General features: G+C 44.6%; 1 protein-coding gene and 1 long non-coding RNA gene across 34 annotated transcripts in view; one reads left to right on the forward strand and one right to left on the reverse strand.

The window, feature by feature from the left end:
- Window positions 1–3,954: 3,954 nt before the first annotated feature.
- Window positions 3,955–8,093, reverse strand: LOC134480240 (uncharacterized). The gene is made up of 2 exons (XR_010054494.1): window positions 7,893–8,093; window positions 3,955–4,485 (listed from the first exon to the last, which is right to left on the reverse strand). It is a non-coding gene; the product is annotated as an uncharacterized LOC134480240 (long non-coding RNA).
- A 10-nt stretch (window positions 8,094–8,103) lies between these two features.
- Clasp2 (cytoplasmic linker associated protein 2) overlaps window positions 8,104–16,252 on the forward strand; it is a 181,403-nt gene continuing 173,254 nt past the window's right edge. For 32 of the 33 annotated variants that reach the window (XM_063264733.1, XM_039080674.2, XM_063264735.1 and 29 more), the window contains exon 1: window positions 8,118–8,525. In XM_063264733.1, coding sequence (XP_063120803.1) covers window positions 8,331–8,525 — 195 coding nt within the window. In that variant the 5' untranslated portion in view covers window positions 8,118–8,330. Of the gene's footprint in view, window positions 8,526–16,252 lie in introns of all 33 variants that reach the window. The other variant, XM_063264756.1, reaches the window with a different exon arrangement.

Genomic DNA, 16,252 nt, shown 5'->3' on the forward strand with positions numbered 1-16,252 from the left:
ATCTTTTTGCTGGTGGGGCCTGTACTTCTAGAATCAAGATGCTCCAATGCATGGATACATTGTTGTTTTTTGAGATAAGATCTGATTGTATACTCTTGGATGCCATGGGGCTCTCTGTGTAGGTCAGGCTGACCTCAAACTCACAGAGATCCCACCTGCCTCAGAGTCCTCGGTGCTGGGATTAAAGGCTGCTGGTATGAGTGCAGCTTTAAACTGCTTTATAATGTATGTAAGATAATCATTAAGTAGATGCCCTGGAAGCTGATAAAGGACTAGATCAATACATGAGTAGGCTACCTTTTATTTTTCCTTTTTTTTTTTTTGAGAAAGCTCTTTTTTTTAAAGTTTATTTATTTTATTTGTATGAGTACACTGTTGCTATCTTTTAGACACACCAGAAGAGGGCTTCGGACCGGTTACAGATGATTGTGAACCACCATGTGGTTGCTGGGAATTGAACTCAGGACCTCAGGAAGAACAGTCAGTGCTCTTAACCGCTGAGCCATCTCCCAGCCCCGAGAAAGCTCTTGAATGTAGCTCAGGGTACCCTCAATCTCTATCTTGGGTTAGCATTTCAAGTGCTGGGATTACCAGCACATGCCACCAGGCCCCGAGAGTACTATTAATGGAACTTCTTACACCCTAGCACTTAGGAGGCAGAGGCAGGTGGATTTCTGAGTGTGAGGCCATGAGTTGGAGGCCAGCCTAGTCTATACAGGGTAACCCTGTCTGAAAAAAACAAAAATAAAACTCATGATATACTCTTGTCTTTCCCGAGTGCTGGGCTTGCAGGTTTATGGCACTGTGCTCAGCAGCAGGTAGGATACACAGTGTTGCAAGCAGTAGAAGCACTAGTTTAGGCAGAGAAGTAACTGCAGTGCTTGGAGAGGTGGTGGCTCAGGTTTGCAGCTCCTTTCAGTTAGACTGAGTGGTCCAGCAACAGGGCCTTGGATCTCCATACCAGGCTGGATGTAAGTTACTCAAATTTTAAAGAGACCCATTTTCCCTAATGACCCTAGCAGAGAAGTCCAAGGGATAAACTAGCTTTGTTTAGAACCAGCTATTAAACAACCACCACGACCACATGGTCAGGACTTACTCATTATTAGAACGTGACCATGTGTCCCCAACATCGTCAGAGAAGAAAGAAGGACTCCGGCTGCCAACATAACCATAAGAATAATCCCCAAAATAACCAGCTCTGTTTTCCTGTGTCAGTAAGAGCTAAAACTGAGGCATTCAGGTCAAACCAAGCAGCTCCCTTACCCTCTTGGCAACCCAATGGAGGGTGGTTTTCTTTTCTTTCTTGTCTTTTGTTTTGCTTTTTTCTTTTCTTTTCTTCTCTTTTTTTTTGAGCCAAAATTTTATTTATTCATTTCTTGCATTTGAAGTACTCCTCGATGACATCCTTGGCCTGAGATGCTTTTTTTCTTTTCTGAGGTGTTTTTTTGTTTTTTTGTTTTTTTGTTTTTTTTTTTTTTCTGGAGCTGAGACCGAACCCAGGGTCTTGTGCTTGCTACCACTGAGCTAAATCCCCAACCGCCTTTTCTGAGTTTTTACTTCATTTTGTTTTGAGGCAGCGTTTCTGTGTGTAACCCTGGCTGTCCTGGAACTCACTTTGTGGAGATCAGGCTGGCACAGAACTCAAGAGATCTGCCTGTCTTTCCCTCTTGAGTGTTGAAATTAAAGATGTGTACCAGCTCTGGATTTTTAAAAATCTCTCTCCCTACCCCCTGCTCCCACCCCCTCTGTGTGTCTGTGTGTGTACATGGTGTGTGTGGAATATGTTCTTTCTAGAAGACAATTAAGGGTGGTAGTCTGCACCTTTCACTTTGTTTCAGAGCAGCCTCTGTTATTTTTCTTTGTGTACACCAGACTAGATGGATTTTATTGCTGTGAAGAGACACCATGACTAAGGCAACTGTTATAAAGGAAAACATTTAATTTGGGGCTGGCTTTCAGTGGCAGAGGTTTAGTCCATTGTGTTATGGTGGGAAACTCAGCAGCATGCAGGCAAACATGTGCTGGAGGAGGAGCTGAGAGTTCTCATCCTGATCCAAAGGCAGCAAGGGGAGAATGTGTGCCACAATGCCATGGAATAGGAGACCTCAAAGCGGGTGTCCACAGTGACATACTTTCTCCTACAAGGCCACACCTACTCCAACAAGGCCACGCCCACTCCAACAAGGCCACGCCTCCTAATAGGGCCAACCCCTATGGGCCAAGCACTCACACCGGAGTCTATAGAGGTACCACAGTGACCCACAAACTTCCGGGATTCCCGTTTCCGTCTTCATCTCCCTATAGGAATGCTGGGACTATGTGCCCACTTGCTGTCCAGCTTTCATGTGTTCTAAGGCTTACTTTTACCCTCTGAGCTCTTTCCTACCCACCACCCATCTTTGGATTTTCAAAAGGCCACATTTACCTTTCGCTACCCTTCCCCGAAAGCACAAAAACAAGTCTTTGCAACAAAGTATTCTGGGACAGAATTGAGCTATTCTGGAATTCTGTCATATATTTGGTTTCATCTCTACATATGCCCATACATTTGTTTCTAGAAAATTCAGTGTGCTAAAGACTTTTCTTTTTAAAAAGGGTCCCACTGTGTAGCCCTGCCCTGCCAGGAACTCACTATGAACACATTAGGCAAGCATTGCCTTCCTCTGCCTACCAAGCTTTCAAGTGCTAGCATTACAGGTGTGCATTACTACACCCAGCTACGATTTATGTTCCTGGAAAATGATTTTTAATATTTATTTTATCAGCTAATGCCTCTATAGACGTCTCCATTACACATTAACAATTGCCAGTAGGGAAGAACTGGTCCCAGCACTTGTTAGCTGTGGTGAGGGAGAGATGCCCCACCCCCATTTGCCACCTGCTGCAGGCCCTGGTGGCTAAGGAGCAGGTGAGCCAGCCCTAAGGGCAGGAGAGCAGAAGTGGCCCCACTCCTTGCTGATTGCAGCATTGGCTGAGGTGGGGCAGTGCTGCTCAATTACCCGAGGCCCAATCCAGGGCTTTGAGTGGCCCACCCAAGCCCTGCCCTCCATTTATGAACTGCTGGAGCTCATGAAGGGACTAGTTCTGCAGATCTAAAGCTGCAGGGTCTCCAGGACACAGGGCAATAGGATATTCAAGAGGTTAAATTAAAAAGAAATTAACAATTGCCTTGTTAATAACATATATTCATCTAAATGTAAGGAGGCTTGGATTATGTATAGTCCTGAATATATATTTAGATGTCATTTTTACAAGAAAACAACTTTTCAGATTGGCAACTTGTTTTCTGTCCTAAACAAATTTGGAAATAACTATCATCTAAAGTGTCACGAAACTAACTTCTTTCCTTCCTTCCTCTTCAATTTCCCAAGGTAATTAACAATCAGTATCAAAGTTTTGAGCAATTTTAAGTTGAGCTGTGTATTTTATTGTGTTTAGTCAGGGTATTCTGTTCTTGAAAAACAGCCACCAGAGTTTCCTTAGACACTTGCATAATTTGATTTAAATGCCACTTTTCTTGTTGTTGTTCCTGAGGAACAGTTCTGGCAATGCAGCCCAGGGTGGCTCAAAAGCTGACTTGTAGCCCAGGATGGTCTCAATTCTCTGATTCTCCCTGATTCAGCCCCCCAAATTCTGACAGTAAAGTTATGTGTCACCATATTGATTTTAAATGCACTTTTTTTTCTCAAATACTCTGCCACTAAGCTAAATTTCTTAAATGTCACATTGTTTTTTATTTTGTGTGTATGAGTTTTTGCCTGCTTGTATGTCTGTGTATTACCCGTGTGTCTAGGGACTGAGAAGGCCAGAAGAGAACAGTGGATACCCCTGGAACTGGAGTTTCTGACAGTTGTGAGCAACAATATGGGTTCTAGGAACTAAACCCAGGTCCTCTGGAAAGGCAGTCAGCACTCAACTGCTGAGCCATCTCTCCAACCCTTAACACACTACTTTTTCATTAATTCATTTATTCACTTTATATCTCAATATCCCCCCCTCCTCTGAGTCCCCCCTCCCACAATTCCTTCCCCTGCCCCTCCTCTTCTCCTCTGAGAGGGAGGAGTCCCCTTCCTGGGTGTCACTCTACCCTGGCATATAAAGTCTCTGCAGGAGTAGGCACATCCAGACAAGCCAGGCCAATTAGGGGACCAGGATCCACGGACAGGTAACAGAGTCAGGGACAGCCCCCGCTCCAGTTGTTGGAGGACCCACACAAAGATCAAGGTGCACATCAACTACATATGTGCGGGTTCTAGGTCTTTGGTTGGTGATTCAGTCTCTGGGAACTTCCAAGGGTACAGGTTAGTTGACTCTGTTGGTCTTCCTGTGGAGTCCTTGTCCTCTTTGGGTCCCTCAATCCTTCCCTTGACTCTTCCACAAGACTCCTCGAGCTCCATTCAATGTTTGGCAGTAGGTCTCTGCATCTGTTTCAGTCAGCTGCTGGGTGAAGCCTCTAAGAAGACAGTTATGCCAGGATCTGGGCTGCAAGCATAGCAGAGTATTGTTAATAATGTTAGAGATTGGCTCTTGCCCATGGGACTGGTCTCAGTTTGGGTATTTTTAAGCATTTCCACAGCAAGGATGAGAACTTAGTAGATTTCTGAAAAACAAACTGTAAAGATGCCACCTCACCGCGTGGACAGGAGACTTCCTGAGAGTCTACAAGGACCGGCCGATCTCATGTTAAAAACTTCCACTTTATGAAAGATCATTTTAAAAACATTTTGTAACAAAAAAAAATCTACAAAGTCCTGTAAATAAAATCCTGTCCCCCTTGCCTGCAAATGAATGTTTTAAGCAGCAGGTTTCCATTTCATTTAGCGGAGCTTTCCGATTAAAATTTACTAAAAAGTTTGAGCTGCACTTTGGCTCGCCTGATTTGCTGTATTGGCTATGTTGCTAGCAGCAGGCGGCCGCACTCTGGACGGCCTAGAACAAGGGTACCATTCATCATCTCTCACATCCCAGCAGGGCAGGAGCTTGAGAGACTCCCCCACTTATTTGGCTCCGGTTCTTTCCTGAGGTGACAGCTAAGACAGCAGCCAAGGCTGTGATTGTCTGAAGGCCACGGGGAGGCTTCAAGGTCATCTGGCTTTCACCAAGAAGCAGCTGTCCTGATTGTCTTGACAGGGCAGCTGGCTTCCTCTCAAGAGACAAGTTGAAGCTATTTCCATAGCCATCTTTCGTTTTCATAGGTCAACTACGCTCACCACAGAGAGCAGTCCTCTCAAGAGCATAGAAATCTACAGGTGAAGATGGGGGGACCATGTTGGAGGCTGATGGGTTATGTTTACTGTTATATTGTATTTTCACGTGGGAACATGCACAGCTCCATGCTTTTGCCATGTCCCCTTCCCCCCTTAATAATGGAATAAAAAAATTGAGAACAAAACAAAATGGAACCTTCAGCCCGGAGTGCAGATTCACCATTTTTAACATTCCTGTTTCTGAAACTGAAATGTTGGGGTTGAGATCTTTTCCTGAAGAGGTGCTTAAAATCTTTCTGTCCAGCAGTTAGCTCAGAATCTTAAAAAAAAAAAAAAAAAATCCAGTAGAGGGTGTTTTTCAACTGAAGGGCTACATGGAGTCCTGCACACCGGCACACAGTGAGAGGGCCAATCCAAACCACTGTTGATGTGGAGATGTGACAAGAGGAGCCCACAGCCCCCAGTGTTTCAACTCAGCGGCTGTTTTGGTTCTGTCATCTTACCAGGCCCTTTCCCGTCCAGGCAAGTGTTCTACCACTGAGTGACATCCCTACTTTTGTCCTCTCCGAGTCATTTTATTGTTATTTCGACAAGAATTCTACTGTGTGGCTACGACACATCTATTTCCTAGAGTGCCAACATCGGTGTTGTTTCCAGTTGGGCTGTGCCAAATCTTGAGTAAGCCACTCCCATTGTTCCCTAATACCCCACCCAGAAGAGAACACAATGCCTTTCTTGGTGGACATTTGTTGAAAACATGACTTCAAACTAGTCGTGTGCTCACTTTTTTCCTAGCTTTTGTATGGAAAATACTCCCATTAGAAAAAAATTTCCTCAGAGTTTCCACTATTTTCACAAATACCTAATAGGCCGGGAAGTCAGTCTCCTGTCTTGTTGAGAATAGACATGTGCTCCTGGGTACATTCTAATGACTGGTCATGACGGGATTCTCAGGTTATCATTTTCTTTCCTAAAATTCCATCCAATCCTTTCATTTCCCTGCACCTTTGTGCTTTTAAAGATTTATGTGTATGGCTATATTTCCTGCGTATCTATATATGCACTGCGTGCATGCCTATTGGCCAAGGAGACTAAAAGAGAATGTTAGATCCCCTAGAACTGGAGTTACAGACAACTATGGCTTGCCATGTCGGTGCTGGGACTCAAGCCTGGGTCTCTGCAAAAACAAGTGCTCTTGACCACTGAGTAATTTCTCTATCTACTGTTTTGTTTTGAGAGAAGATCTCAGTAGCCTAGGCTGGTCTTGAACTCCTGACCGTCCTGCTGCCCATGTGCTAGGATTACAGGAGTGCTCCACCAAGAGAAAGACAGTTCTATATAGCAACATTCAAAGCACCACCTGCATTATTTAAGGAATGGTATTTTAAAAATTAAAAAAAAAACTTTTAAAAATACTTATTTTATGTACTTTTTAATGTGTATGAGCATTTTATATATGTGTGCCATGGGTATGCCTGGTGCCTTTGGAAGTCAAAAAGGGCATTAGATCTTCTGGAATTGTAGGTAGATGGTGGTGAGCTGCCATGTGGATACTGGGAATCGAACCTGGGTCATCTGCAAGAGGAAACCTGATGTCTCTGCTTCCAAGGGCACCCAAACTCAGGTGCATATGGAAATAATTATAAAAACCATGAACAACCCAGATGCCTATTGCTATATGAATGGATCAACAAGCCAGAGTATAATGGGAAATGGTTAAGTATAAAAAAGGTAGAGACCTTAAAGATACACACTTCATGGAATGAAATACCAACATTTTGCTATGAGAAGTTAGACTCAAAGAATACAGCAGCAGATTGAGCCCTACAGATACTGAGATCAGAGTTAAAGAAATTGGGAGTGGGGAAGGAAAGGAAAAAGAACATAGTGTAGAGTTATATAATTTAAAAAAGGGTAAAGTTATATAATTTAAAAAAGGGAAAATTACCCTACCATGTTAGAAATAAATTTAGAATGCAAGACACCGAGGGAGAAGGATCAAGAGTCCCACACTAGTTCACGTTTCTCAGCTAAACCTATTCTCAACAACACTGGGCTGGAGAGAAGGCTCAGCAGTTAAGGACTTGTTGTTTTTGCGGAGAACCCAAGTTCGGTTCCCACTACCCACATCAGGTGGCTAACAGCTGCCTGTAACTCCAGATCTGACCTCCTTTTTTGGCTTCTGTAAGCAAGCACATGTGTGCAAGTGTGCACATGGTGCGCGCGCACACACTCAGGTGCACACATGTACACATAAAATAAAAGTAAATTAATTAATTAATTAACAGCCCCGGCCATCCCAAAATAAAACTCGAGTTTTGTGGTTCAGGCTTGAGAGGTAGGGCCAGAAGTTTAAGATCATCTTCTGCTATAGGGTAAGTTCGTGGACATCCTGTACTATATAAATCCCTATCCAAACAAAATCTGCCTAGGGCAGATTAGAGGCAGTAGGTTAGAGCTGTCTGGGAACTTTCCGGAGTGAGGTTGGGAGGTGAAAGTGAGTCAACAGAAATGTGGATCCATTTGCAAACACTCGGTATCAACTAGAAGAAACAAAGTCTTCCAGGGCGACTGTGTGGGCGGCTGCAGGAAGGGACAGCCAGGCCTTTGCCGAGGAAGAATACGACCCGTGTATTCCGGTTTTAAAAGACGGCAGAGGCGGGGCAGGGAGAGAACAAGTACCAGAAAGTTTTCTTTCAGTCTTGATGATGGAGGCGGGGCGAAACGCCGGAGACGCCGGGATTCCCACAGGGGCTTTCTGGGGTCGCCCACGCGAGTCAACCCACACGGCCCCGACAGCCCAACGCTCTGGTCCTCAGTAACGCTACAGGCCGCAGCCCACGAGGGGCTCGGGCGCGCCGGGAGGCCGGGCGCGTCGCTCTGACGTCACGCGCGCGCTGACGTCGCCGGCAGCCGCAGCCTCTGAAGCGGGGCTGGGACCGGGGGGCGCCGAGTTTGATTAGTTTAGGGGGGCCGTCCCCCGCCGGCCGCCGCGCCCCAGGGAGCGGCGCCTCTGGGTGGCGGGCGCGTCCCGGAGTCTTCACCGCCGCGACTTGGCGGTGCTGCGAGGAAAGTTGGCGGCGGAGGGGCGAGGGCGGCTGAGGGGCGGCGGGCGCGGCCATGGAGCCCCGCGGCGCCGAGTACTTCTGCGCCCAAGTGCTGCAGAAGGACGTGAGCGGCCGGCTGCAGGCGGGCGAGGAGCTGCTGCTTTACCTCGGCGCGCCCGGCGCCATCCCGGACCTGGAGGACGACCCGAGCCGCCTGGCCAAGACAGTGGACGCGCTCACCGGCTGGGTGGGCTCGAGCAACTACCGGGTGAGCGGCGGTGCGAACGGGCGCGCGGCCGGGGCGGGCGGGCGCGCTCCTCGCCTCGGCGCTTTAACTCTGGCGCGCTGCCGCCAGGGTCCGGGATCGCGCTGGCATCGCCCCTCGGCTTGGGGTACGAGGCAGGCGGCGGCTCGGTGACACGTTGCGGTGCTGCTTGGCGCTTCGCAAAGTGGTAACTTGTGGCCAAAGGCTTGAAGACTTTGTAACGTTTGTACACGCCCGTGGGGAACGCCTGCGCTGAGACAGGGCGTTTGGGTACAGCGTGAAGTTGGACAGTCAAGTTCATCTCTTCCGAGTGGTTTCTGTTTTACTTAATCTCCAGTTTCTTTTCTCTCTCCCCGTTCTTCCTCTCCTTTCTCTTTTCCTTTTGGTATCCCTTCTTTTTGCTTCTCTCTCTCCTCCGTCTTTCTCTCCCCCTCTCCCTCTCTTTTCCTCTTTCCCTTCCCCTCCTCCCTCTTTTCTTTCGTAGTCTTTACGTGAAGGTTGTGATCTCCCCAAAACACCGCACCGTTAGCGCGTTAGCGCTTATTTGGGTCCTTCGCATGGAGGGTCCTTCGCTCATCTCATGACATTTATTCACTTTTTCCCCTTAATTGACAGCAGAAAGCCATTAAACGTTCATCTGTTCTCTTGTTTTCACGCACTTGGGGACGAACGCAGATTTGAAACACCATGCAGTGTCAGGTTTACTTGATGCTGCAAACAGAGAGGGAGTGGGGAGGAGTGGGGTGAGGTACAAGGAGTAATGGGTGTCCTGTTGGCATCAGGGAGTTGTTAGGTAGTCACCGATGGAGATTAGTAAATATTCTGTAATTAGCTGGAGTTGATGGCCGTTACTTTTCTTTTTAGTCTTCTGGTGGCAGTATTGCTTTAGAATGCAGGCAGGAACTTCCCCTGGATGGAACCGGTTCTTAGTGATATATCCAGCAAATAGGCTGTACTTTGAAAGTTTTTATCTATAGAGACAAGAAAAACAAACTGTACAGCTAAGCAGACTTAATGATGAGACCTATAGGAGTTGTAGGATGGTTAGACTTACCAAGTTTTAAAATACAGTTTTCCTAGCATATATTATCAACCACATATAATGGGTTTCACTGTGGCATCTTCGTATGTATGTTTAATGTACTTTGTCCACATTCACACTCACTGCTATTTCCTACTCTTGCTGTTTCCATATAGTTCCACTCTACCTTTGTGTCATATATATATATATATATATATATATATATATATATATAAATAAAATGAATCAGTAAGCTTAGTTAGGGTTATTTAAAGGAGCATGAGTGAAGGGACCGATACAGGAACAACATGGGCATCTTACTAGTGGCTACATCACTGAAAGAAATGTTTCCCCCATAGATAATGTTTGAGGCCAAATTGGACTATATAATGAGGCCCTGTCTCCAAAAAAAATAAAAAATAAAAAAATAAAAAAATAAAATAAATAAAAGAGAGAGAGAGAGAGAGAGAGAGAGAGAGAGAGAGAGAGAGAGAGATGGATGGGGTTTGGGAAAGCTAATATTTACTAAAATACAGGGAGTATTAATTTCTTTTGAAGAAATTAGCTAGCCACCTTACTGTGTAAGTGCACACATGTTTGCTCAGCATGGCTGTTTTGTGCTATGTTGCAGCATTGGCTGTTGTGGGAAGTCAGCCCTTTAGTAATGTTTGCTCACCTTCTTCAGAGAAAGCTGCTGAAGAAGTGGCTTCATTCTCCATACTGACAGTGGATTGCCTTTGAGCCTTTGCCGTCAGATGTTTGTCATAGTGATACCACAGTTTCCAACTCTTCTGTCATCTCCAAGAGTCCTTCCAGGAAATATCTGATGTTCACACGTTTTCTCCATGTTCCTTCCAAGATACCGTAGCATGAGGCCGCTTGAGCAGTTGGCAGCGCCACAGGCCTTATGGCTCAGTCTAAGCACTTTCTGGTAGCGCTGTTCATTAGTCTTTATTTCTGGTGCATGAATGAGTCACCCGTCTTCCTTAGGTCAGTTCCTTGGCTCTGCCATTAGATGCCACGCCTTCTTCTCTACTCAAGGACACTCATCACTCAGTTTTCTCTCTTTCAGAAATTTTAGCATAAAACCTTTTCTAATGTTTGTTAGAGACATTCTATTCTTTTTTTTTAAAGTTTATTTTATTTATTTTATGTATGAGTGCTCTGCTGCATGTGTACCTGCATGTCAGAAGAGGGCATCAGATCCTTGTATAGATGACTATGAACCACCATCTGCGAATTGAACTCAGGACCTCTGGAAGAACAGCCAGTACTTTTTTTTTTTTTTTTTTTTTTAGATTTTATTTTATTTATTATATATATAAGTACACTGTAGCTGTCTTCAGATACACCAGAAGAGGGCATCAGATCTCTTTACAGATGGTTGTGAGCCACCATGTGGTTGCTGGGAATTGAACTCATGACCTCTGGAAGAGCAGTCGGGTGCTTTTTTTTTTTTTTTTTTTTTTTTTGGTTCTTTTTTTTGGAGCTGGGGACCGAACCCAGGGCCTTGCGCTTCCTAGGTAAGCGCTCTACCACTGAGCTAAATCCCCAGCCCCCAGTCGGGTGCTCTTAATCGCTGAGCCATCTCTCCAGCCCCGCAGCCAGTACTCTTAACCACTGAGCCATCCCTCCAGCCCTGAGGCATTCTATTCTAATGAGCCTGTTGTTTGGGTTTTCTTTGTTCACTTACTTAGTGATACAAGCTCTCATTTTTCACTATGTAGCCCTGGCTAGCATGGGACTCACTGTCAGGGTTGACGGGACACAAGTTTTTAGAATTTTTAAATATTCATAGCTATCATGTTTCTAGTTTAATTTTTTTCTTTGGTTCTTTTTTTTCGGAGCTGGGGACCGAACCCAGGGCCTTGCGCTTCCTAGGTAAGCGCTCTACCACTGAGCTAAATCCCCAGCCTCTAGTTTAATTTTTTTAAGATTTATTTATTTTATGTATATGAGCACACTGTAGCTGTCTTCAGACACACCAGAAGAGGGCATCAGATCCCATTACAGATGGTTTTGAGCCACCATGTGGTTGCTGGAAATTGAATTCAGGACCTCTGGAAGAGCAGCCTGTGCTCTTAACCTCTGAGCCATCTCTCCAGCCCTCACAGCTAGAGTATAATTAGTATGGTGTTAAGACAAAGTTGAAAGCCACTGGATATACAGACGTACAGGGTTTATTTTGTTTATTTTTTTGAGACAGGTTTTCATAGGGCTTAGGCTGGCCTCAAACTTACTACATCTAAGGTCATGTGATCCTATTTTAAATGTGGTAGGGTTTATATGAGGAACAGTCCTTTAATCCTTAGTGGGAAAGGAAAGGAATAGCAGAAGAAGCCCTTGGTAGCAAGGGCTGGCTTGGTAGCAGTGACAGTGCTGTGTTTTTTTTTTTTTTTTTTCTGTTTCTTTTTCTTTCCTCCTCACCTTCCTCCTTTTCCTCTTCCTCACCTTCCTCCTCTCTCTTTTTTTTTTTTTTTTTTTTTTTGAGACAGGATGTGGTGGTTTGAATGAGAATGTCCCTTAGGCTAATATATTTGAGTACTTGAGTACTCCATCTCCAGTTGGTAGACTATTGAGGAAGGATTAGGAGGGGTAGAGGTGTGTGTGTGTGTCCGTGTGTTTGTGTGTCTGTGTGTCCTTGTTGGAGCAGGTGTGTCACTGAGGGTGGGCTTTGATGTTTCACAAACCCATACCAGCCCTAGTTTTCAGGTCAGGATACAAGCCCTCAGCACCATGCCTATCTGCTTCCTGCTCTGATGTTCATAGACTAATCTTCTGAAACTGTAAGCAAGCCTTTAAGTAAATGCTTTCTTCTATAAATTGCTTTGGCTGTGGTTTTTCTTCATAACTGTAGTAACTAAGACACAGGTCTCTGTAGCCCTGGCTGGTCAGGAACTCACAGATCTAACAGTTTGAGTTCTGGAGTTAGAGGTGTGTACCACCAGCTAACCATTTGACATGTAATTTGTGGTAGGTCCAGGGGGACTTTGTTTTGGGTTGGTGTGAGGCTTGAGAGGAACAGTAATTAGGGATGCTACCTTCTTTTTTTTTTTTTTTTTTTTTTGGTTCTTTTTCTCAGAGCTGGGGACCGAACCCAGGGCCTTGCGCTTCCTAGGCAAGCGCTCTACCACTGAGCTAAATCCCCAACCCCGGGATGCTACCTTCTTGAGCAGTAGGCTAGGCATGCTGCCTGCTGAGTTTGGTTGTGACTAGGTTATGTTGGAAAGATGTTTGGTATCAAGGTTAAAATGTTGAGATGATTGGGGTCTCAGATCTGGTTGGAGAAGTCATAACTAGAGACTTAAGCTCTCATGGGAGTAGTACATGTGTGATACATATACTTTGGTATTTGAGTGTCGTCAAAAGCCTTGTAGATTTTGTAGCAATATTATGTTAATACGGTTTCCTTCTTCCATATTGTTAAAATGAGAAACACCACTTAAAAGCAGCCCTTGTGAGTCTTGGGGTCTGTCTTAAGGGCTAAGTTTGCATGATATCATTTACTCTCTAGGATGGCTTTAGGAAGTCTGCATTCTTACTTTCCTCTTGTAGAAAAGATGACCTAAGAAGTGTTTTGACTCGGGTCAGAGCCCTGGTAAATTAGCAGAACTGGAATGTTCTGTTTTTATCTTTTTGTACTTCTTAAGGATTAACAACATTACATTTGCCTATAAACAACAGTAAATTGACTGAAAATAGCAACTTGTAATAGTAACCTTTATTCTCCTGAAGTAACTGCTGTCTCTGAGACTCACTGCCTCTGTCTGCTAACTTAGGACTACTCCTGTAAGCTTCTAAGCTCTGGACAGTCTTACGTAGCCCTAGAGTGAATTGAGCCTCTTTCTGAACTTGCCGCCTGATTCAACTCAGCTGAGCTGTTGTGGCTCAAACTCTCCACACTAACTGGTTCAATCTAGCCTGTCCCTTCCCCCTTTTTCCCACCCCCCCTTCCCTATTTTTGCTCTGCTTGACTTCAAAATAACTCCAGCAATATTTTCTAATCTTCTGGCTCCTTCTCATTCTCTGGCTTGTTCTGTCTTCACCTGTGTCTACTTTGTTCTCCCTCTGTATCCTGGCCCTCTGTCTGGTAAAGCTGCCTCCTTTGTCTTCTCTGCACAGCTCCCTTAAGTAGCTTCCTTTTCCTCTCCTCTTGGGAGAGTTGGGCATTGCCTACTTTGTCAAATCTTTCTCTGTTTTGTCACTTTGTTTGCCACTCAGTTAAACAACACTTTAACGTGAGTGCTTCCTTCTACAAACTAATTTTACCTTCATTGTCTGGGATTAAAGGTGTGTACTAAGAGCAGAGCCACACCATAACTAGAAACAGTTGTTTTTTTTTTTCAGTAAGTAACACAGTCTCATTATGATCAAATATCCTGCATCAACAACTAGCATTTACAGTGAATGCATACTGCTAGGCTTACGCATGTGCTAGTAATTTTTTAATTCTGGGTATCCAAGATCACAGCCTATTTGCCATTTGTGTGTGCAGGTCTAGGTGCACACTTGTGCCCCAGTCCACATGTAGAGGCCAAAGAATAACTTACAAGAGACAGTTTCCTCCTTTTTACCATGTGGGTCCTCGGGATCAAACTCATGTTGCCAGTACCTGACCCAATGGTCACTGAACCATCTTGCTTGCACCGTTTGGCTTTCCTATACCACCCATTAATATTATATTACCTAAGTCCCACTTCCTGTTAAATACCACCTTCTTTTTTTTTTTTTTTTTTTTTTTTTTTGGTTCTTTTTTTCGGAGCTGGGGACCGAACCCAGGGCCTTGCGCTTCCTAGGTAAGCGCTCTACCACTGAGCTAAATCCCCAGCCCCAAATATCACGTTCTTAAAATATACCTGTTTTATTATATTTTCCTGAGAGAGAGTATGGGTACATGTGTATGGAGTGTCAGAGACAGCTTGTAGGAGTCAGCTTCTACCATGTGGGCTCTGGGGATGAATTCAGGGTGTCAGGCTTTGTGACAGGTGCCTCTACCTGCTATGCCATTTTATTATTCCAAGTGTGGGCATTTGGTTAAGAGAAAGGAGACAAGGTTTTTCTCTCATACTGTTTTGTTTGTTCTTAATTACCTGATGGGCAGGATGACCATCCAGGTTGTTTTAGCTTCTTTTCTTTTCTTATTTTTTTTTAAAGATTTATTTATTATATACAAGTACACTGTAGCGGTCTTCAGACACACCAGAAGAGGGCATCAGATCTCATTACACATGGTTGTGAGCCACCATGTGGTTACTGGGAATTGAACTCAGGACCTCTGCAAGAACAGTCAGTGCTCTTAACCACGGAGCTTCTTTATTACTTTTAACATTGTCTCTTTATGTTGCCAGTCTGGTCATATACCTGTGAAACTTTGTCCTGAATGATTTTCAGTATAGCCCAGAACATTTTGAATCTTCCTGCCTCAAGCTCCTGTGTGCTGGGCTACAGAGCCTGGCTTAATGTCCCCCTTTAATGCTCCTTTTACAATTCTCTCTCTCTCTCTCTGTGTGTGTGTGTGTGTGTGTGTGTGTGTGTGTGTGTGTGTGTGTAATATAGTTTATTTAGGACATGGAAAGTGGGGTTGGGAAGGAAGGGAGGAGGGGAGGGGAGGGGAGGAGAGGAGAGTTCGGAACAAGTGAAGAGAGGGGCGAAGGGGAAGGGAGAAAGGACTCAGGGAGAGAAGGGCAGAGAGTAGGAGAGCTCCTTTTACAGTTCTGAAATGACATATTTGGTATCAAGTACTTCATTCAAAAAAGATTCTTGTAATATCCTAACTACCATAAAGGAAACAAACATAATTTTGTTAAGAGAAAAATGTGTAGTTTCTCCATAATATTAAAAAGGGATTGGTTCTAGAGCTCTCCTTCCCTTGGATACCAAACATGCTTGGGTCCGTTACATAAGGATGTGTATGCCTATACATATCCTCCAATGTACTTGAAATTACTTCCAGAATTTTCCATCTAATGTCAGTTGAATCTGAGAATGCAGAACCTGTGGGTATGGAAGCCTGATGGTATCCAAATGTACCACCAGTCTGACTAACCAAGAAGATATAACAGTAGTCATGGCTGCAGCCGAACATGTCATTGCTGGAATGCCACCACAGCAGTTCAGACCATTACAGATGAGTGGTTGTTAGTGTCTCAGATGCTGAAAGTGATGATGTTATTGGCAAACTTTATTTCTCCAGTATACCTGGACTTAGAAGTTTGACTAGTTGGGCTGGGGAAATGGTTCAGTGGCTAAACTTAGCTTGCCATGGAATCCCTAGATCCCACATAGAGACTGATGGTGGAAAGCAGGTGCCTGTAACCCTAGTACTTCTGTAGGAGATGGAAGGAGGCGCTAAGTGAATTCCTGGCTAGCTGGCTAGCTCGCCCAAGAGTACACATAGGCAAAACAAGAAGACACCCTGTTTCCAACAAGGTGGATGTCAAAACCAACACTTGTGATTATTAGCTGTTCCATACATATAGATGTATTGTACCTGTGTGCCCCACCCTATACACATACACACATGAAAAACTGGCTTGACCACCCCATGGGACTTTCATGTCATTAAGACCTCCTTTATATTGCTTTGAAAACGAGAGATGGTTTCTAGCAGCACCATTGTTTAGGGTAGCCTTGAATTTGTCATCTCTTACCTCCACTCAAAAATGGTAGGGTCCTAGGCGTATGTGCATTACACTTGGCTTCACTGACT

This window comes from Rattus norvegicus, chromosome 8 (genome assembly GCF_036323735.1).
Source record: "Rattus norvegicus strain BN/NHsdMcwi chromosome 8, GRCr8, whole genome shotgun sequence".
Classification (NCBI taxonomy): domain Eukaryota; kingdom Metazoa; phylum Chordata; class Mammalia; order Rodentia; family Muridae; genus Rattus; species Rattus norvegicus.